Source organism: Anabrus simplex, chromosome 1 (genome assembly GCF_040414725.1).
Source record: "Anabrus simplex isolate iqAnaSimp1 chromosome 1, ASM4041472v1, whole genome shotgun sequence".
Classification (NCBI taxonomy): Eukaryota; Metazoa; Arthropoda; class Insecta; order Orthoptera; family Tettigoniidae; genus Anabrus; species Anabrus simplex.
Window position 1 is genome coordinate 511,809,762 of NC_090265.1, and position 24,194 is coordinate 511,833,955.

Sequence of the window (24,194 nt, forward strand, 5' to 3'; positions counted from 1 at the left end):
GTCCCATAACTGTCTGGGCACACTGTCATAAGCTTCGTCAATGTCAATAAATGTCATCAGTATGTCTTTTCCAAACTCCCATCTTTTTGCCATCATATGTCTTAATGTAAAGATCAGGTCGAATGTTGATCTGTCTTTCCTAAGACCATACTGTTCTTCCATTTCTCCTTCTAGCTTCCTCCTCAGTCTTCCTCACGATATTCTTTCAATTATCTTAGCTACTTGGGCAATAAGGGTGGTCTCTCTAGTTATTACATTCTTTTTATCACCTATTTTTTAAGTATCGGGATAATTAAACCCTTTCCCCACTCTTCTGGGGTCTCTTTCTTCATCAAGATTATTCTAAATAATCTATACAGCCACTTTAGCCCTATTGGTGCTGCTGTTTTTATCATTTCCGTAGTTACTTTATGCACTCCTGCTGCTTTACCACTCTTCATCTTTTGTATGGCTTCCTCTATTTCTAACATTGATATCTCCTTTTCTTCCTCTTTTCCCATTGTTTCTTCTTGCTCCTTCCCAAGTACCAGTTCACTGTATTTCATATTTAGCAATTCTGAGAAGTATTCTTCCCATTTTTTTTTAAGTATGTTATCTCTTTGCGTCAATATCTGCCCTGTTTGTTTTTACAAATTTTGTATCTTCACTATTTTGTAAACTGTTCTTCACCAAACCATACAAAACCTTTTTACTTTGCTTATCCTCCTTTAAATTTTCTGTGAAACTTCCCCAGCTCTTCCGTTTCTCTTCTTGTACTATTTTCTTACATACCTTTTTGGCTTCTTTATATTTCTGCCAGTTCTCTGTAGTATTGCTGCCTATCCACTTCAAAGTCATTTGTTTCTCTTTAACTGCTTCCTGTAAGGAGTTTCCTTTTCCTTTTCCCTCCCTGGTAGTCTTCCACAGGTGTTTACTGCACACTTTACAGAACCATTTCAGAAATATGTCCATTCCTCTTCCACACTGGTCATGTCATCTTTGGGAATTTCTTTTTTCATATCCTCTAGAAACTTTTCCCTTATTTATTTCTCTTTTATCTTCCATCTCTTTATTTTTCTTTCCCTTTTTTCTATTATCTTCATTATTTTACCAAGTCTTAATTTGGCTACCACCACTTTATGGACTCCTTCGAAATCTGCTCTTGGCTTTGCTGTCACATCTTCCAGTTGTCCACGTTTCTCCTTCTCTCTCAGAATAAGATCAATCCTTGTCTTTGTCTTTCAATCTCCCCAATCTTTACTAGTAATTTTTTGAGAGTTCTTTTTTCTAAACCACGTATTGCCAACAATCCATCCCTTCTACAAAAATCTGTTACCAAATCTCCTTTATCTTGGTTTCCATAACTATAGGGGCCAGTTATCTCTTCCTTTCCCCTGCCTGTCTGTTCCAACATGTGCATTCATGTCTCCCATTATTATAACCTCTTTGTCTTCAATACAACTTTCCAATTCTTCTAGAAATTCTTCTTAACATTCATCTGCATTCCCCAATTGGGGTGCATAAACTTGTATAGAATTCTTGATTCCACTCCTAAGTCCGAGTCTAACTTTAATTATCCTGTCACTGATCTGGTCAATTTTGTGATAATTAGTGATAATATAATAAAATTTCTGCATAGTAAATAAATCAATGAAACTAAAATAAATATAGGAATTTGAAATGAATTTTCTCAACTAACAGAAACTAGAAATGCTCCACCATATATAACATCTATTTTTAAACAATATTTTAACATCCTTAAAATTAATAAAATTAAATGTGAGACGAACAACTGGGGTGAATAAACGTGAAGAGTTTATGACAATTCCTATTGGAGGAATCTCCCACCCAAAATGTAACCTGAGGCATAGGGCCATTCACGGTCAAATGAGATGAAAACTTAAGGACAAACCAGAAGAAAAATTTTCAAACACACAAGAAGTCCAAATTTGGGGAAAAAATATCAATGACAGATAAACCGAATAGAAATCTCAAAATTAAATTCAGACGGATTAGTAAACCAACAAAATAAAATCACATGGGCGATAAAATAGAAATAATAGCAGGCTCAGTTACCCATGTGTCTGTACACACTGAGAATCAACAATGAACCCACGCAAGGATCAAAACAAAACAGCATTCCCGCATGAGAACAAAAGAAAGATGAGCAAGGTCAGGCAGCAATGTCACCATTACATAGTAGGACAAAATGGAGGCAAGATAATAGCAAGAATGAGAAGTTAAGAAAAGGATTTTAAATGACTGAAACACTCCACTAAGGAACGCATGAACCCCCACCTAATAATGGATTTTAAGTTAACTACCCTTCTTTTGAATATTACAGTTAAAATATAAGCTTGAAATAAAACAACTTTTAGAATATTTAGGATGTCCCAGCATTAATTATAAATAAACATATTCTTTTAAATGACTTACATGGATGTTAATGTTTTGGAAAACAATACGAAATATTTAAAATACTCTGGTTTAAAAATAATAATTATCAAACAATATAAATTTTTAGTTACTTGGAGATAAAATATCCATGAGAAATGAACATTTATGAAACACAAAATTAATAATAATAATAATAATAATAATAATAATAATAATAATAATAATAATATTTTAACTTAAGGAGAAAAATGTGAAAGAAAATGATTTACACAGTGCCTTGGTCCACGAGGTAATTACTTCAAGAAAGTACAAAGAAAAAATTAATAAACCAAAAGAAAATGACAAAATAAAAACCCGCAAGAACAGGGGCAAGGAGTGCCATATCTACAAGACTCAAAAATTAATAGAACTAACACGCACACCAAACAAAATAATACAAGAACGCACAATAAATGAGCCGAAATAATAATCAGAGTGAAAATAAAATTTGGATAAGCAAAATTAATGTAAAAATTACCGGTCAAACAATCGGCATGTCATTTAATATCAGCAAAATTATGCTGAAACAGGGTAAAACAAAGAGAACCAAGATCAAAAATTTCACCATTAACTCCACAAAAATATGATTTACGTATAATAAAACAAATTACATCACTACTGGATACCATGGTTCAAATCCTGGTCAATCCATGTGAGATTTATGCTGGACAAAGCGGAGGTGGGACAGGTTTTTCTCCGGGTACTCCGGTTTTCCCTGTCATCTTTCATTCCAGCAACGCTCTCCATTCTCATTTCATAGCATCTATCAGTCATTAATAAATCACTTTGGGAGTGGCGACCCCATCGTACTAACGGCCTATATTTGCTTCATTCATTACATCCCTGACCTGGTCAGTGACTGGAAAACAGGTTGTATGTTTTCATTTTCAAAACAAATTACATGACCCAACCAAAAAATATTTAGGTAGTACTTACTCTTGGAGAGGAATTTCAGTCTCAAGTTACTGGTCCTGACCCATGCACTGGTGATCACCAATAATAAAACAAATATGAACTACAGAGTTTACATTATATTTTTTAAAATCAAAATAAATATTTTAGTTAATCCCTTAACAAGATTATAAAATCGGATTCATCAGACTCCTACAGAACTGTTGCCTCAAGCGTCCGCACTCGACCATACTCAACGGCAGACATTCTCTTCAACCGTACCGGCGTTAGGTCCGGCGAATAACGTGTGCTCTGGTGAGAGAGTCCGTACACAAGAGCAGTAAGTTAATTCACTGACAGATGGCGTCAGTCCACACACACCATATGTGAGCTGCCACAAAGGGAACTTTCACAATAAACACAAGGATATCCAAATATTGACTCTTTTAAAATGAGTAGAACACGTTGACAACATCCAATCCATATAAGAATATAAAGTTAGATGTGCCGTCCAGACACGTACTTTAGTATACAGTAGAACGTCGATTATACGTTCCCAGTAACTAAGTTTTCCCGTATTATTCGTTCAAATTATGTAGTCTCGCGAGGATCCTAGTTAAATTATGTTGTAAAATTCCCGCATTATCCGTTCCTCAAAGAAACAATTTCCCGGATCAACTGCCCAGGTATTTCAGTCCCATCAGCAGTAAATCATCGATCATGTGTTTTTCAAGAAACTAGGCATACTTACAGATCTTGCTATTAACGTCCCGTCATTGCAATAATTAGAGGAAGTACCGGTACTGTACTGGAAAGGTGATCGGCGGTGAACTTGCATAAGGGACCATCCTAGCATCGCATTCATTCGGTGGTGTTGTTTAGAGAATCCTCGGAAATCATAAACCAGAGAGTGGCCACAACAATTGGAAGGGGAGCGAGTGCATTTTGACAGCTCTTCTTGAATCAACAAGAATAATTAAAGAGCCACCTAATCGATACTTTATTTTTTGCCCAGGGCAGGGCAGGGCAAAAAATAAAGTATCGATACGGTCATGAAGTGGACTACTTGAAACAGCTCTTCTTGAAGACGGAACGAGTTTCATCAAATGTATGTACTTGCAAAACGTCTACATTATATCCAGCGTTAGGGTTCCTCCCCCCGTTTGTATCGCTGAACAGGTTTTCGGCACTTCCCTCGGGGCATTGTATAGTCACTGAGCTTCTGGGCAGGAATCGAAACTGCTCCTTCTTAACACAAATTTAGTATTTTAATATCATCGTATACGATTATGTTATCGAGACCAGAACAGATGTTGCACCTTACAGACATAAAGCCATGGGAGATTTTGGGATTGCCTATTACTGTTTTGGTCGTAATATAAGACTCAGAATTTTATGTTTTTGTGTTAAAATGTTACAAAAACTGCAGTCGTTTTATTTGCGCACGTTACATTTAAAAAGTTTGTAGCATTTCGTACTTGTACATCGAGCGCACTTTCCAGCTGAGCTCGAGGTCATGAATGGCCATAATTTCAGAAATTTTGATGGTATTTTTTCTCTTTCCAATTTGATTGTTATTTGTGACGGGCAGAATTGAATATAATGCATTCGAAAACGTTCGAGAATTGATATATTTGAGACCATATTCTCATGTTCAACATAAACTTTGAAAGTCAATGTAGGCCTAATTCATGCGGTACAAGATTTCCATCAACTGACTACGAACTGTATGCCGGTGACCAAATTAAAATGGAAGATTAAAGAAAAGGGATTTCGCCCTCATGTGGGGTGCTTTTATATCTAATGTGCTTTATTTTATTAGATTACAGAATTAAAAACTACTTGGGGTCGATTGTTGTTTGGCTTGGCGTTACTGGTATTAGATTTTTTGCCTCATCAAAGTTACTGAACTGAAAGAAGTATTCATGGGAATTAGATGAAGTTTTCCTGGTAAAACTGAACGTAAAGTTTCAAGATTTTTAAGTCTCGTACCGGTAATTAATTTTTGATGTCCTCTCGCAGTCTTAATTGCCTGCCTCTGACCAGAAGGCCTGGGTTCGATTACCGGCCAGGATACACATTTTTACCTGCATATGAGGGCTGGTTCTAGGTTCATTCATTCTGCGATTACCTTTAATTGAGTCATATGCACGACCAAACATCTATGTTACATTCCCTATATATTGAGAGAAACGGCAATAAAGATGAGTGTTGATCACGGGAAATGGCTACGCGAGAGAATGTAACATTGACTTTTGTTCCGTAAAAAAAAAAAAAAAAAAAAAAAACAAAACAGGTTATAAGTGCACGAGTTCACTCATTCGTTCATAATGTATGCATGCAGAGGAGAATAGTGTTATTTTATCGTTTTAGCCTAATTACAATGGTTTGGTGCGTACATCTTTCCACTCGCTAGGGTCACGTTTCCTTTTCCTGCATTGTTTTTCGTCAACTTGTGTATACTGCTTGGGGACAACAGTATATTACGATCACTACTATCGTCTGATTGCATGATTATAGTTTCGATGAGTAACTAAATAAACTCAGTAATATAAGACTGAACAAACCAGAACAATCTCCGGACTAGAATGTGTTCATTACATTGCATTCAATTCGTGATATTGTCGAGCGCTCGCACAGGAAACGATGTAACATAAACTTTCGTTCCATTATTTTTGAAGTGTGTTTCTCTTCACAATTTCCGGAATACTATAGCCATCTATTGAGATACGCTCAAACTACCTGCAAATAAATATCCAGGACACATCATAGATGTTTGTTCCGTGAATATCTCAAATGCCACAAAAATGTATCATAGACGTTTGTTCACGCATACGACTCAATTGAGGAACTATCGAATGGTGGAGATGGCAACCTCGGTCTAGAGAGCCACGAATAATGGTCGAAAGGATTTGTCATACTGAGCATGTGTCACCTCGTAATCTGCAGGCTTTCGAGATGAGCAGTGGTCACTTGGTAGGCAGAAGGTCTGTTGGGACTGTAGTTTGGTTTAGGAGTGTTTGTAAGATTATAGTAATACATATTTCATTTTGATAGTTCAATAGTTCCCAGAAGCAGACCCAGCCAAAAGCTGGAGAGTACATATGATGATGATGATTAATTCCCAGATTTTCCGTTTCCATGTGTTGTACGTTTTTTTTTTTTTTCCCGTGGTCCCTTTATAAATGGAGAATCGAGGTTCCACTGTACACTGGTTTTTTGGAGTAGAGTCTGATTTCCAATAATATTTTGTTAATGCAATAACTAGAGCCCAGAAGTTCGGCATTTATTTTTGGTTAAAATAGGCAGGCAAAAAGGCACTTGAAATACTGAAAATAAGCAGTACTGTAAATAAAATAGGCATTTATTAGGAGTGAAAGCAAAGAGGAATCTCACTCATTATTAATGAAAATATGTATTTTAAATACTCATTCATTTCTTTATCATCAATTTATCACATAATCAGCGTTCTCACTCTTACTTTCCTGGGTTACAAGCAACGACAAGGTGCTTTTTCAAAGTATCAACTGTCATAGACAGACGCTTGTCAGAAATAATGCTTTTCATCATGGAAAAGGAACGTTCTACCTCCACTGAAGTGATTGGCGCAAATTTGAAACTAGCTGTTTCGGAAGGACACATGCCAGTTAAAACAGAATTTTCACCTTTCAAAACATCACAAATGTTCTTCATTTTTTCAATGTCCGCATTATCACTCGGAACATGTTTACACTTTTCACTAACAGTGCTTACTTTTTCTCCTGGTGCTTGCAGCAGTTGATTTACTGCATCTTCGAAGATAGCCGTAGATGGTAGCAGCGAATCATCTCTTTTCTCCAACTTCAAGATTGCTTCCGGTATCACACTATAATGTGCTGTTATAAATGCCAGATCACTGCTGAGCTCTTCATGGTCCAACAACATTTTTACCTCGTGAACTGAAGTAACTTCGTCTACTGATACGGCATGAAGTACCTCACGTATCTTGTCCAAATTGTTGCTGTAATATGACTGCTGAGATCCAAGTTCGCCATCTGATGAGAACTGGCTGTGGAGATAGAGGGAGCTCTGGTGCCACGTCCTTGAAAACCCGGATTCGGGAGGATGATTTTAGGAAGATGTTCTTGGTATTCGAAACTAACTTATCCACGTGAGGATACAAACTTATCTCTTCAGTAATTCCATGCAGTCTTCGATGTACGGAAATTCATTATGTGCTTTGTAAAATGTGTAAATCGCAGAAAAAAATGCATAACAATCAAAAAAGGCAAAAAAGGCTTTAAATCTTAAAATAGACAACGGAAGCCAAAATAGGCAAAATCAAAATTCTCTCTACACTTCCTAAATGCATGAAAACATATTTATCTCTATCTGATTCTTCAATATATCCAGTCAGATAAAAAAGGCATTTCGCCTAACTTCCGGGCTCTAGTAATAACATTACAACACCCTTTTGCAATCTGTCACTGTTTTAGAAAGAGAGAGAGAGTTTTTGAAATAATTGTGTTTTCCTGTTCTATCTCTCTCCATATTTTCAGACCAGAGTTCCTTAGATTCTAAAAAATAGTATGTTCTTTTCTTACAGCTCTCTGGTTCCGAGCCCAAAGCCCAGCATCTCGTCTCGCCTCCCACTTCTTCAGTAACTGATCTCATCCCTCTTGAAGCTCTTCCACCTACCTCAGCTTCTCCTTCTCTCTCTACTGTTGCAAATTCTTCTGCTGGTTTCTCTGCACCATCCCCTCTTCGCCCCAAGGCTGCTCCTAGTCCGAGTTCTCCCGCCTCATCCAGGTCTCCTGCCTCAACTCAAGCGCAGCAGCCTCTTCCGCCAACGTCACCTAAGCAACAGCAGCAAGATCAGCAGACAACGGCACAGCAACCCCCGCAGCAGCAAGAGCAACAACCACCACCGCCACCCCCAGCTTCATTGCAGAAGTCAGCTGCTGTTAAGGTTCTGCCAGCGCCATGTCGGGAACATGCTGGAAGTATGAATGGAGTTACAAAGCTGCCTAACCAGCAGAATACACAAAGTTCAGCATCCACTCAGACCAGTCCCAACAAAGCCCTCGCTCAGCAGAAAGCATCCTCAACAGTTAGCCGGCAGTTGTCACAGAATGTAGTGAAGAGGGTGACACCTGCTAATCAGCAACAGGCTGTTGGGGTTATGAATGGACATCACCATCCTGCTGTCAATCGTTCCTCGCCAAATCTTGGCTCTTCCTCAGTTAGGCATTCCATGACGCAGACGGCTAACAGTACAACGGCAGGTGAGAGCAAAATAAATATAATTGTTTTTAACTTTCCTTCTGTGAAATTTTAACTGGGGATAACCATGTGTTGTTTTCTTTCTTCTGTATTGTTCAAGCATAAGTAAAGTTTGTTTTATACTATTATGTTATTGCTTGGTGGGATGCCGTTGGAATGAATCATATTAGTGGGCAACTTAAGGGGGAGGCATTCTTCTTATTCTTCTTCTTATTATTAATTTTGAATAAATGAAAATTGCAAACAAAAGTCTGCCTTTGGGGAACTTATTACATAAATGACCTTATCAAGGAATACCATTATGGGGAAAAAGAAATCCAAATAAAATGATGTTGGTTTGAATTTTTTTAATGTAACAGAAACTTTCCTGAAACAGATATCCATCATGTCCTGAAAATCATTTGTTTATGAGCTGCTATTCTTTTGAGACTTCCCACAAGAACTTGAAAATAATGTACTACTGGTCTTGTAGTCTTTTTCTTGCATTATGCTTGCATATTGAGCCGATTGTGATTCATCTTGTGAATCTTAGATTTCTCATTGATCTATCTACTTTCTTTATCTTCTCAATTATTGTACTTGACAGTATTGTTGGCAGAAAATCTTACTTTATTCTAGGAGTACTGAAACATAAGGCAGATAGTTTGATCTTTTAAGGGCCGGTTGCATAAAAGTTAATCTGAGTTCAACCACCCGAAACCTATCTCCAGTCAAGCTGAACTTAGAATTTTGGTTGTATAAACATTAATCCAAGATCATATCTTCTTGATGTAAGATCAAATCTGACTGGTGAATTTTCTCAGATTAACCTGGTTGAACTAAGTTCAGCAGAAGGGATATAATTATTATTTTTGTGAGAAATAAATCTGTTTAGGTGTCTATGACATAATAACAAAGAAAAATAATAAATAGGTCTACTGTTGATTAAAGTAAAATAAGTAGGCCTAATGCTAATTGTAATTATTTGAACAATATTCCTACTATTAACAAGTTGTTTGTTCTCCACTGTTTTATGCTTAGGGCCTATAGGTTATGCTATTTTCAGATTTCAGATTACTCTTGACGTTTCATCTGGGAATGGAGAGTTTGAACTCCAAAGAGCTCCTCGCGTGTTTCAACATAGAAGGAATCCCTTGTTAGAACTAAATGATCGACAATTTAAAATACGGTTTCGATTAGGAAAACGTGTAGTTGAAGAACTAGAACAAAGATTACATCTACAATTAAGTACACAAACTAAACGAAATCATGCACTGAATCCAATGTTCACGATCCTTCTCACACTATAAATATTTTACACAACTGGAAGCTTCCAAATAGTAATTGGAGATGTATTCAATGTAAATAAAGGAACTGCAATTAGGATTATACACAAAGTCACTAGAGAGATTGCAGCTCTAAAACCTCAATTCATCAAGATGCCTGCTGAGGAGGGTGAAGTAAGAAGGACATATCTTTTTACTCTTTCTTAAAATTTGCAGTACACGTCTTCTTGTTGCTCATCTTTCTTCTCCATTTTGCGGCTTTGTTTACGTATCGCAGACAAATGAATGTCGAATGGCGTTGAGAATTGTCGATCGTTTCTATCTAAATTGCATGTTCGATACAACTCGATTCGATACAATCGCAATTATCTCTCCTGTTTAGCGATGTTGTGAACTCTGTTTCATCGACCTTAGATCAAAACTGAACTTGGTTCAGTGATCTCAGATTAGTGTTACACAACTCACACAGAGAAAAGAACGAAGTTCGTTTCCGATCTTCGATCAAAACTGAACTACAGTTAGCGATTTTTATGCAACCGGCCCTAAGTGTGTGTTTCTTTAGGACTGAAAATTGTAATATACTGGTTTGAGCATTAGCAGACCTCATCAGGATAGTGTAATGAAATAATTCATTTGGGATAAATGAAACGACCTCATGAATGCTAGTCCAACTCATCGCCACTACGCCACAGTGGTAGCATGCAGAACTGATCCATTATAAGTATAGATATAAAATCACTCCAGACCGTGGCTCAACAATGTGTAACACTACCTGTCCCTGAATAGTAGCGAGTGGACCTGGAAGAAACATAGGTTTAAGACAGCGGCCACTTTTTTTGTTTGTTTGACAGCTTGAAAATCATGGCTAAATTTATTTAATTATTTCACCATATCACTAGATTTGCTAATGCTTCTGGGCAACAGGACTTGTGACATTTAGGGCCGATTGTATAAATCGTTTGATCTTAGATCAGAGACTAAATTGATCTTGCTTCACGCAAAACTCTGACATTTGTATTGTATAAACGTTAATCTGAGATCATTTGGCACTGAACTAAGATCAACTTTAACTGGATAAATTTCTCCGATCAAACTCTTTGATCTGAGATCAAGGAGTTGTTTTCTATTTGAGATACAAGAACAGCTGATTGTTAATAAAATATGGCCTATGTTGTTACGTTAAATGGTAAGAAAATACACTAAAGTCTAACCTCATGCATTGCTAGGTATGGTTGTTGTCCGTACATAGGCAATATTACGCTTCGTACTGCAGTGTAATGTAATAATTCTTTAACATAACCTCCATAAATTGCTTATGTTATCTCGTTCGTATTTTACAGATGTCTGATTACTCTGATTTCTTGGATATATCTTCTGATGATGAAAATGATGAATTTTGACGGGCTCCCTGTGTGTTCTGTGAAAGAGGAAATCCAATGGGAGAATTAAGCGAAAAGGAGTTTAAACTGAGATATCGCTTGGGAAAAGATACTGTGGAACAGCTAGAACTCAGGTTGTGTGATATTCTAATTAAACCTGCCAGGAGAAACGAACCTTTGTCTCCAGTGCGCATGTTATTAGTAATTTTGAGATTCTTTGCCATGGGAAGTTTCCAGTTAGTCATTGGTAATTTTCTGCATGTAGGCGCAGTGACAGTCTGCAGAGCCATTCATCGCATATCTAATCTTATTGCTGCACTGAAACACGAGTTTATCAAAATGCCTTCCAAACAAAATGTTGTGAGGAAAATCATGCGTGATTTTTTCGATGTACGACACTTCCCTGGTGTTCTAGGCGCAATAGATTGTACCCACATAACTATATCTCCTGGGGGCGATAATGCAGAAGTTTATACGAATAGTCGTGGGTGGTTTTCGTTAAATGTTCAAGTTATTTGTGATGCTAGGTTCAAGTCCCTAAATATCGTAGCAAGGTGGCCAGGATCCACTCACGATAGCAGTATCTTCAGTAATTCATGAGTGCATGCTCAGTTTGAAACAGGCAACATTCCTAAAGGCGTACTCCTGGGAGACAATGGCTATCAATTTTGTCGTTACCTGTTGACTCCAGTACTTCATGCCGAAACAGCTGCAGAGTGAGCTTATGATCAAGTCCATAAAGAGACTAGGTCAGCAGTAGAAAGAACATTTTGCGTTGTGAAAAGACGTTTCCCTTGCCTCGGTATGGGGCTAAGAGTGAAGTTAGCTCGTGTTCCGGTAATCATAGTTGCAGCATTCGTCATGCACAACATCGCTGTAAATGCAATAGATGAGGTCCCTGAAAGAGATGAGGCTGTGTTCACTGCAAGAAGAGCATTTGAAGAAATTCCAGTGCCTGCTGCAAATAACGTTCATGGAAGAGAAAACACTACTATAAGGACAGCAATTATTAATAATGTATTTAGGTAACAATATTTACAAAAAAAAAAGTGTATACCTTTGGCTATTACGAAAAGTGGTTCAAAGTAAATTATACGAACAGTTTATCTGCAACAAAAAAGAATGGAAGATTTAAATACAATAGCCAAAAACATCATGTATTTTACAACTACATGCATCTAATAATGCACTGTACTATGCAATTAAACCTAGTTTTCCTTATTGTCCAGGCCTAACTTTCTCCTTTTCCCTAAAATTTCCCATTTTTTACTTCATTATCAAGTTTTAAGGTCTCCATTTTCGTTTTGTGCTCGGCGACCGTGACTTCGTGAGCACATCAGCTGTTTTCAAGGTCGAAGGAAGAGCAGTGTGCAGATAAGCTGATTTGGAAGCAGGAGCCTGAAATAGAAGAAATAAAGAAGTGTAGGCCTATTGCTTATCAACAAATTTAACTTGCATAATACAGGATTGAGGTATTATTTCTCTATGCAGTACTTACTTGTTAAATACAAAGATTTCAAGTCATTTCTTTCTTTCTTTCTTTCTTTATTTCTTTCTTTCTTTCGGGCGGCACATAGAATACAAACGAAAACATATTCACAATGCTCAACACGACTTGCGACACTCAGCTGTTTATCGCTATTGCCAAGCGATCACGTATGAACTAGGATCAAAATTGAACTTCAATTAGTTGATCTTAGGTCAGTGTTATACAACATGACACTGGTCTTATCTCGGATCATTTTCTGAACTTAGATCAAAACTGATCTCCAGTCAATGATGTTTATACAATCGGCCCCTAGAGATGTAATGGTTATGTTCTAAATACAATGCTCACATTTACATTCTGCTGTGGTGTTGATATCCAAGATGTGAGCTAAATACTGAAGACTCTTGTTGTAGGTTACGGTTTGGAATTCTTTTTCTCTTAAGTTGTTTCTTTTGCACTGTTGTTTTAGTCTTTGAACAATTTGTTGACAATAGCTAACTTATGACTGGGATGAAGTTATGGAATTTCCTAGAGATGATCTCATAATGCATTCTTTGATGATCTTCCGAACGTGATAGACTAATCCAGTCTGAACATTATCCATAATTGTTTTTTAGGCCACGAACCTACTACGCTAACGTAGCAGTGGGAGAGGTCGTACTCCCACGTGGCGCGTCGCAGATGGCGGATAGTGGGGTCCTAACCGGCTTACCGGAAGACTTGAGCGAAATAAAATAGCCCTTGCAGATCACACACACATCCCCCTGTGAGTGGGCGACACAGGCGAAGAATACACCCACGGTATCCTCTGCCTGTCATAAGGGACGACTAAAAGGAGCGACCAAGGGATGATCAAATTAGACCCATGAGACTACTTGTAATTAGTACCACCATGCTGGGAACACCATAGGCCGCTTGTAATTAGTACCACCATGCTGGGAACACCATGGGCCAGTTTTTCTTGCACGTAGTACCACTGTGTTAGGTAGATAATAGGTTTGTGATTAGTAGAGACGGGAATTTGCCTATTTTGTTCCTCTGTTCAGAAACGTAGTCTTCTGAGATATAAATCCGTTTTAGGGTCTTTTTTAGCTATATTTCGTTGGTTTTGTTGTGCCTATAAATGCCTATTTCAGGGGTTTGTACCTATTTGGAGTATAAATGCCTATTTGATGCCTATTGACTGTATTTTAAAAAAGCTGATTTTCTTCCTCTGCATTATATTGTAGCTAGTGCGCTCGACAGAATTATCTTCTCTTTTCTCAATATCTGTTTACCCCACAAACAAAAATGGAAATTCTCAGAAGTCACCAGAAATAGTTCTAAGGAAGTTTCCATCAGGAGAAACAAGGAACAATTTGACCCCGAAGCCTTTCAACCCCTCCAACCTCCTAAGACATATGCGAGAACCAGTCTACGTCGAACTATGTTGCACAACCCATACGCCCTGTACCTCCCTTTCGATGCGAACTGTTGTACGCATACGCTTTATGTTCAGAACGTGTTGTGATTTATTGTGAAGTGGAAGAAGAAAAAGAAGTGTGTTTGCGGCAATGCCCAAAGAATAATTGTTGAAATCCTACCGACTGAAGCAGTGGATCACAGGGGATCCCAGTTTCACTAAAGATGGAAGGGTAGTCTGTCAAGCTTGCAGTAAGGCGGTAAGTTCGTTTGTACCTATCATAATTTTTTGTGATTGAGAACTATGATCGCATTTCATTATAGCATATATGGGCCTATTAATTTATATATAGTGGCAAGTTGTTTTGTTGCAATGCTGTATTAGTCGTGAACTTTCAACAATTTGTATTGCTAAAATGTAAATAATCATTAAATTACTGAACGAGGTGTTAGAACGCCGGTGGTCTCTTGTCACAGAATCGATGAAAATTAAATCGGTATTTTGAATTGTGATTCATTTCCTGTGAAAATATAGATTTACAAATGAAATGCATTTTTGAAACTCCCTTTAAAAAATTGTGAATCAAGCTCGATAGCTGCAGTCGCTTCCAACCCTACTGTCGGCAGCCCTGAAGATTGTTCCCTGTGGTTTCCCATTTTCACATTAGGCAAATGCTGGGGCTGTACCTTAATTAAGGCCACGGCCGCTTCTAACCACTCCTAGCCCTTTCCTGTCCCATCGTCGCCATAAGTTCTATCTGTATTGGTGCGACGTAAAGCAACTTGGCAAAAAGAAAAAAATCGTGAATTCTATTATACTTCCGCTAAGCCTTCGCGGAACACAGGTTGCAGATCCAATGTAGCCCGGCTAGAAGGATGCCACAGCGTGTTTTACAAGATTGCCAAGACTATCTCTACAAGACCACGCCAGCGAAAAGACAGTTTGTCTGCATTGGTGAGGTCTGGTTAATAACCGTTGTGCTTGGGGGAGGGTGGTGGGAGGGGGAAGCAATGAGAGTCTGAGGGGAGTAAGCTCCCACGTTAACAAGCCCAAAGCATCCCCTCTAGAGTCTTACAAAATTATGACAAAAATAGGGTTATGGGCGAATGTCACGACAATTTCAAATTACGCGGTTTTTAATTTTCAACGAGGGTGGCGGCCTTGTGGACACAATTGATTCAGGATCTATTGCAGGCAACAGAAAATAGTCTTCATGACAGCCGACCTGGCAGACCTAAGCTGGCGAATAGAAACAAATGAAATGTTCACAAATCTGAGATTTATAGTGCCTCCGTTTTCATTCTTCTTGTTGTTTCCGAATTGGACCACATTGAACCTAAGGCTCCTCCTCCTCCTTCCACTTCTAATCTTCCTTTCTTTCTCAGATATGACCAATTTGGGTCTACATTTTGGTGGTTTCTTCTGGAATGTTTTGATGCTGTACACTCGGCTTCTAAATTATTTTCTGTTGTGAATCATATCCATTATAAGTCCACTTTCTTTTGCACCTCTTTTTACCTCTTCTACCCACTTCGTCGAAGCTTTCAGTCCAGCGATGTACTTGAATATTTTCTTAGTTAGCCCTTTCTCATCCATTCTTTCTAGATGCCCTTAGCATTTTAGCCTTCGCTTTTGCATGGTGACAGAGATTTCTTTGGTGTATTTGTAGAGATCGAAATTTTTTCTATTCCTCCACTCCCCATCAGCATTTTTCTGTGGTCTTAAAATTTTCCTTAAGATTCTCCTCTCCTTTTTTCGAGATCTTGAAGCTCACCCTTTTTATGCATTGTCAGGCTCTCTGAAGCTTAGACACCCCTTGGCTTTACCACTTTGCTGCCGTTTCTAAATTTCGCTTTCGTTCTTCTATATAAGTAAGAATACTACTAGGAACAGCTTGGCGCGTCCTTGGCAAGCATAAAGGACGGATACCTCCTCTACGCTACTCCGGTATCATTTCATGTCTTATATTTTTCACCCGGTGAACTCCACACGATACTGCCAAATTTTAACTGAAAATCTCCGAGGACGTATTTCCATGTAAATTACTAACTCCCTTGTTCCTACTTAAGTTTTGTACTTCTGGAAACATCATCTCTTTTAATCTTTTTGATGAAACAAATGCATGATATATACTAAGCATTATTGCCAATTAGCCCAACTGTAGAAATTTAAGATACAGGGGTAATATAATTTATGCCAATTTTATTATTTTTCAGATCAAATGTGAGAAAATACCACATAGATCAAATTAGAAAAACTGTGATGTATCTGATACGAGTACAGAAATCTGTATCAACACAGTCTTTCTACCAGTCCACTTTGGGCAGCGACCAACAACCATTTTCTTCAGGCTATGCACTGCAATGTTGGGAGCTAATATGCCCCGGCATAAACCGGAGCATCTTCAAATTTCAACAAGCTGCCGGGAGCAATCGAGTTGGAGAAGAGTGGCATGCCCCTGGTGGAGTCATTTAGGATTGTGGAAGAAGTCCAGGGAAGTTTTGTCCGAATCTCTGGGAAGGCAGTCGCTGTCAGTGAAATAAAACCAGATGAAGTGACTTCACTGAAGTTTTATCAAATCACTTCATGTGATGTTGAGAGATCTTTCTCTCAGTACAAAAACATTATGCATGAGAGGAGAACAAGATTGTTACCAGAAAACATTGAAACGTTGCTTGTAAATTCATTTATAGTAATTGAGTGTGTTATTAAATAATAATTAATTTTTTCGTGCCTATTTTGTTACCTATTGTACATGTTAGTGCCTATTTATATGCCTATTTTGGTTAATTTAAGAGCCTATATGCCTGCTTATTTTAACTTCTTTTAATGCCTATAATTTTTGTCTCTAGTGATTAGTAGTGGCAGTGTGTGAATCAGGGTGAGCTTTTACAGTACCTGTGATTAGTACCACTCTATGAGCGACACCATGGGTCTGCCTTGCCTATAAACACCATAGCTTTGCGTTGCCTGTAAATGGCGCCGCATTGTGAGAAACACCCTAGGTCTTTGTTACATGTGCGCATTACATTACCAGTTAGTAGTACCATAATGTGTGGAATACCACGAGTCTATGCTACTTCTGATCAGTAACGCAACATGGCAAATTCCATGGTTCTACCATGACGAATATAAGAACCAAGTGTGATGACTCAACTGTTATAGCGTGGTAGTTTGTGGACCTGCCACTGGGAGCACTGCAAATGTCGGTGTCCACCACGTGCTTCAGTAGACCGGAAAACAGTGTGTTGAAAAGTGCGGGAGATGTTATTGTGCGAGATATTTCAAGTCAAGAAGTTGAATTTCCTTTTCTTTCAGTTCCTAAACTTAGTTCATTGTGTGTTGTGCACTTAAAGCACGTGTGTTATGTGGCTTGATTAAATTAATAGTTCAACATGCCGTACTGTTTTGTGCCTGGTTGTAAGTCAGGCTATGGTAGAGTAGTTAATGGTATAAGATTCTTTTCACCACCCAAGGATAGAAATAAATTTGAAGAATGGGCCAGAGCTATTCCACGAAAGGATAGTGTGTTAACGTGTAATCGTAGAATTTGTCAACTTCATTTCTCTGACGATTTGATAGTAAAATCAGACGACTTTATAGTGAATGGTGAAAAAGTGGTTATGCCCCGTGAGAGATGGAAATTACGTCCAGGAGACTACGGTTCAAGCAATAATGAAGTGTTTTTAACACGCCCTTCGAAAATATATGCGACATTCTTTTCCAGGCTAAGAAAGTAATTAGTTGAAAACTGAACTCAAAATCGATGTGGGGCGAAATATTTTTTGATTGTATCGATTCTATAGACAAAATTTCAGTTGATCCTTCAGGTGCTGGCTGTTGTCTTCAACATGTTATGGATATAATCCCCAGACTTGTTTATCATTATCTGAAGTGCCGATTTTTCTTCAGAAAGAAAGAAATCCGGCGAGATTTACAATCTCGAACATCCGCCAAAGCTTCACGCAAGCTTTCGAAAATCCAGTAACCGACAAACTGAGATGGTAAGTAGAGTATTACCTTTAAATAGTTCATGGATGTTTTTTTAATATGCTATGTACGCACGAGTAACTTGTGCTTTTCGCGACATGTGATGAAGGTCATAGCTCTTATTTCCCTGTATGATATTTTTCCATTGTTCTCTGCCATGGTATTTTAATTGTAATCTCTCATTTTTTTTTTATAAAAGGCAGTGCATATATTTATCAGTTACGGAGTAATAAGTTTCCTGTGTCACCATTCCTAAGACCAGCTGATCGGTATTGTGGAGCTACCACACTCTAGCGCTGCTTGACGGGGCGCGCCTGAACTCGATGAGTCATCACGCTTGGTTCTTATATTCGTTATGGTTCTACTTTCCTAGCGATAACAACCATTATTTAAATCTAAGAATTTCATTTTTGTCCGTATTGAACTGAGAATGGAAGATAGGAAACTTAAAAGGGTCCACCTTTTCAATACAAAAATGTTATAGTTTATTTACAACATATATTTACACTTGGAACTAGTTTCGACGCTGTTTGGCGTCATCTTCAGCCAAAATGTGGGAAATAGGCTAGCATGTAGACATTTATATTACACAAGGCGTTACATTAAACAATACACATCTTACGAGGAGATAAAAACAGGGACGAATGTAGAAACAAATGAATCGTTGAGAAAGCAAAAGTTATAAATATTAAAAATAACCTTAACCACACATCTTGCAGTGCGAAAATATTCGCCTTGAATGATTCCTGAATACAAAACGCACGCGCACACATTTCTGAAGAGCTAGCAGGCAGGAAAAAGTAAAGTGAAACCTTAAGAGTTCTTCTGAGAAGAGTTCATCATTTTTTCTATGTTCCGACTAACTAATGAAGTCTCCCTTGAGTTCCTGATAAACATACACAACAGGAAATTCCCCTTCACTCTCAACAATAGCTATAAAGACCAACGGTAAATTGCATTTTAAATATTGTGCAGAGACGTGAAAGCATGATCTTGAACATCTTCTCAGAAGAACTCTTAAGGTTTCACTTTACTTTTTCCTGCCTGCTGGCTCTTCAGAAATGTGTGCGCGTGCGTTTTGTATTCAGGAATCATTCAAGGAGAATATTTTCGCACTGCAAGATGTGTTATATCATGTTCAAGATCATGCTTTCACGTCTCTGCACAATATTTAAAATGCAATTTACCGTTGGTCTTTATAGCTGTTGTTGAGAGTGAAGGAGAATTTCCTGTTGTGTATGTTTATCAGGAACTCAAGGGAGACTTCATTAGTTAGTTGGAACATAGAAAAAATGATGAACTCTTCTCAGAAGAACTCTTAAGGTTTCACTTTACTTTTTCCTGCATGCTGGCTCTTCAGAAATGTGTGCGCGTGCGTTTTGTATTCAGGAATCATTCAAGGCGAATATTTTCGCACTGCAAGATGTGTGGTTAAGGTTATTTTTAATATTTATAACTTTTGCTTTCTCAACGATTCATTTGTTTCTACATTCGTCCCTGTTTTTATCTCCTCGTAAGATGTGTATTGTTTAATGTAACGCCTTGTGTAATATAAATGTCTACATGCTAGCCTATTTCCCACATTTTGGCTGAAGATGACGCCAAACAGCGTCGAAACTAGTTCCAAGTGTAAATATATGTTGTAAATAAACTATAACATTTTTGTATTGAAAAGGTGGACCCTTTTAAGTTTCCTAACAACCATTATGCAGGCCGATTACCTCGATTTTGGACCCCTTTAGACTATAAGCATCATCGATTCAGGATTGTGCTTTAGAAGCAGTCCCTTGGTCAGTAATACTATGTTTAATGCTAGTTTCTGGGAATGTAGGGCATTGCGGGTCGGATCTACTAATTGTTTTAAATTCATATCCATCCATTCATTCTTAATCACGTTTTGAATTCTGGTCAGTGAATGATTTTCGACTTTTAAATTGTCATTACATTTTGTCTCATTTCGTACCATTAGGGACCAATGACCTAAATGTCAGGCCCCTTTAAACAACATCAACATCATCATCATGTTTTTTACGCACCTTCATATGATCAACAGCAGCAATAAGAAGCGAGTGACTATGTGGCTTGCATGATTGGCCCAGACTGATCGCGCAGATGTTAGTTTTCTCTCATCCTGCTTGATGTTGTCATAGGAGCACCGTGACTGTGCAGCATACAACTGCACATATATGTCTTATAAAGAAGCGATTTCCATGTAATATCTATTCGTAATTTCTCTGCATATGTTGCAGTTGGTTTGTATGTCTCTTTCTGTAGTGGCCTACTGTATTTCGTGTAGTGTATGTATAATTCATTTCTGTGAGATCTGATAAATTGCTGTGTTTCATGCCGCGAGGTGCACGTAGTTGTGTGAACAGCATAATACTAACAGGAGTGAAATTTCTGTTTTCATAGTATCATTGTGTGTAGTTTTGAATGTTATGTGCAATATTTTGAATGTGAATATAATTTCTTAAATGTGTGTTAGATGATAACTGTAAAAAAATTACTGACAACAGTGCCTGGATGTACAGTAACTGGCTGTCTGTCATACAGCAGAAAAATGAAAGGAACAGATATTGTGTTTCATTCATTTCTTAAATCTTCAGACGTACAAAAAGTTCAGATATAATAATATAAAAGGAAAATGTAAAATGTAGCTACTTCTACCGTGTGTTTGCAGCATTTTACAGAAACTAATTATGTTCGCGATTTAGAGCACAATTACTGCTCTTACCTCCCAAGAAGATCTTGGAAATCTTGAAAACAGATGCAGTACCTTCAGAGAACCTTCCCTGTTTCCCAGTAAGTGCACAATTATTCCTAAGAAATTCGTAAATTCCACAGTCTTCGGGGCAAACAATGGAGAAGAACAGATCAGAGAGGCAGTTAGCCAGGGAAACTAGAAAGAGAGCTATAAGCACTCTTGGGAATGTATCTCCGAAAAGAGAAATTGATCAGTCCACGGCTACTGAAGATGATACCTCAGAGGAAGAAGAGCTCCTTTTAACCCCTTAAGTGGGTATGGCGTCTTTAGACGTTTTCACGCTGGGCCCCTACAGTGGGTATGACGGCATGAGTCGATCGTAAAATTTATCGCATATTTATCTTTAGGGTGAAGGCATATGGCATTGCCATGGAATCTATCGCATTAGTTGATATGTTTTCCATGAGATCACGCTGTGTATTTGGTTTTTTTTTTTTTAGAGCTGTCAACTTCGTGAAATGTAATTATTTTGACGCTTTCCACGAAGTCTACGCACATCCATTTATGTCGCTAAGCTTGGCTTCTGAACTTAAAGTAGATCGGCTTGATTGTGTGGGTATTTCGACGGTTTCATAATGTTAGTATCCCATTATTGGAGAATAGTAATTACTGTCGTATTAGATTAAAGTTATTGTGTACACGTTTATGAAGGAAGTATTTAAATATCACAAAGCGGGGGGAAAAGTACTCGGAGCAGGTTACGCATGTGGGGAATTTAGTACCCAGTTAAGGGGTTAAAAGAGGAAAATAGGAAATTAGGTCTGGTGTACGCTAAATTGCAAATAAAAAATAAATACCTGAATGAAGAACTGAAGAAACCAAAACAAGATCTAAGAGAAAAGTTGAGTCAAAAAGTTAGGAAGGTGGAGAGTGAAATTAATCCTGTTTTGGGAAAACTACTTTCCAGGACTCAGATTAAAATTTTATTGAACAACTTGGCGAACGAAATGGAATTCGATGGGGAGCTGTCAATATTAATGGGACTTATGGAAGAAAGAAAGTAGAACTGGTTGAGTCAGCAAAGAGGATGCATCTGGATGTGCTAGGAGTAAGTGATATTCGGGTAAGGGGAGATAACGAGGAAGAGATAGATTATAAATTGTACTTGACGGGTTTTAGAAAGGGAAGGGCAGAGTCTGGGGTAGGGCTCTTTATCAGGAATACCATTGCACGCAACATAGTTTCTGTTAGGCATGTAAATGAGCGAATGATGTGGGTAGATATGTCAGTTGGAGGAATTAGGACTAGAATTGTATCCGTGTATTTACCATGTGAGGGTGGAGATGAGGATGAAGTTGACAAGTTTTATGAAGCATTGAGTGACATCGTGGTCAGGGTCAACAGCAAGGATAGAATAGTGCTAATGGGCGATTTCAATGCAAGAGTTGGGAATAGAACTGAAGGATACGAAAGGGTGATTGGTAAATGTGGGGAAGATATGGAAGCTAATGGGAATGGGAAGCGTTTGCTGGACTTCTGTGCTAGTATAGGTTTAGTAGTTACGAATACATTCTTCAAGCATAAGGCTATTCACCGCTACACATGGGAGGCTAGGGGTACCAGATCCATAATAGACTATATCTTAACAGACTTTGAATTCAGGAAATCTGTTAGGAATGTACGCGTTTTCCGGGGATTTTTCGATGATATAGACCACTATCTAATCTGTAGTGAACTAAGTATCTCTAGGCCTAGAGGAGAGAAAGTGAAATCTGTCTGCAAACGAATAAGGGTAGAAAATCTCCAGGACGAGGAAATTAAACATAAGTACATGGAAATGATTAGTGAGAAGTTTCGAACAGTAGACAGTAAGGAGGTTCAGGATATAGAAAGTGAATGGGTGGCATACAGGGATGCTGTAGTAGAAACAGCAAGGGAATGCCTAGGAACAACTGTGTGTAAAGATGGGAAAAGGCGAACATCTTGGTGGAATGATGAAGTGAGAGCAACTTGTAAACATAAAAAGAAGGCTTATCAGAAATGGCTCCAAACAAGGGCCGAGGCAGACAGGGATTTGTACGTAGATGAAAGAAACAGAGCGAAACGAATAGTTGTTGAATCTAAAAAGAAGTCGTGGGAAGATTTTGGTAACAACCTGGAAAGGCTAGGTCAAGCAGAATGAAAGCCTTTCTGGACAGTAATAAAGAATCTTAGGAAGGGAGGGAAAAAGGAAATGAACAGTGTTTTGAGTAATTCAGGTGAACTCAATAGATCCCAGAGAATCACTGGAGAGGTGGAGGGAATATTTTGAACATCTTCTCAGTGTTAAAGGAAATCATCCGGATGGTGTTGCGAACAGCCAAGCTCATGGGGAGGAGGAAAATGATGTTGGTGAAATTATGCTTGAGAAAGTGGAAAGGTTGGTAAATAAACTCCATTGTCATAAGGGAGCAGGAATAGATGAAATTAGACCTGAAATGGTGAAGCATAGTGGGAAGGCAGGGTTGAAATGGCTTCATAGAGTAGTAAAATTAGCATGGAGTGTTGGTAAGGTACCTTCAGATTGGACAAAAGCTGTTATTGCACCTATCTATGAGCAAGGTAACAGGAAGGATTGCAACAACTATCGAGATACCTCATTGATTAGTATACGAGGCAAAGTATTCACTGGCATCTTGGAAGGGAGGGTGCGATCAGTCGTTGAGAGGAAGTTGGATGAAAACCAGTGTGGTTTCAGACCACAGAGAGGCTGTCAGGATCAGATTTTCAGTATGCGCCAGGTAATTGAAAAATGCTATGAGAGGAATAGGCAGTTGTTTATGTTTCGTAGATCTAGGGAAAGCATATGACAGGGTACCGAGGGAAAAGTTGTCATACTGGGGGACTACGGGATTAAAGGTAGATTATTAAGATCAATCAAAGGCATTTATGTTGACAATTGGGCTTCAGTGAGAATCTATGGTAGAATGAGTTCTTGGTTCAGGGTACTTACAGGGGTTAGACAAGGCTGTAATCTTTCACCTTTGCTGTTCATAGTTTACATGGATCATCTGCTGTAAGGTATCAAGTGTTAGGGAGGGATTCAGTTAGGTGGAAATGTAGTAAGCAGTCTGGCCTATGCAGGCAGATTGTGCTGAAAGCCTGCAGTGTAATATCTTGGAACTTGAAAATAGGTGCAATGAGTATGATATGAAAATTAGCCTCTCAAAGACTAAATTGATGTCAGTAGGTAAGAAGTTCAACAGAATTGAATGTCAGATTGGTGATACAAAGCTAGAACAGGTAGATAATTTCAAGTATTTAGGTTGTGTGTTCTCCCAGGATGGTAATATGGTAAGTGAGATTGAATCAAGGTGTCGTAAAGCTAATGCAGTGAGCTCGCAGTTGAGATCAACAG

General features: G+C 38.2%; 1 protein-coding gene across 5 annotated transcripts in view; it reads left to right on the forward strand.

Moving 5' to 3' along the window:
* The window catches only part of LOC136857044 (uncharacterized), a 572,347-nt gene that overhangs the window by 305,439 nt on the left and 242,714 nt on the right, over window positions 1-24,194 (forward strand). For all 5 annotated transcript variants that reach the window (XM_067135398.2, XM_067135399.2, XM_067135400.2 and 2 more), the window contains one exon: window positions 7,892-8,570. In XM_067135398.2, coding sequence (XP_066991499.2) covers window positions 7,892-8,570 — 679 coding nt within the window. The remainder of the gene's footprint in view (window positions 1-7,891; window positions 8,571-24,194) is intronic.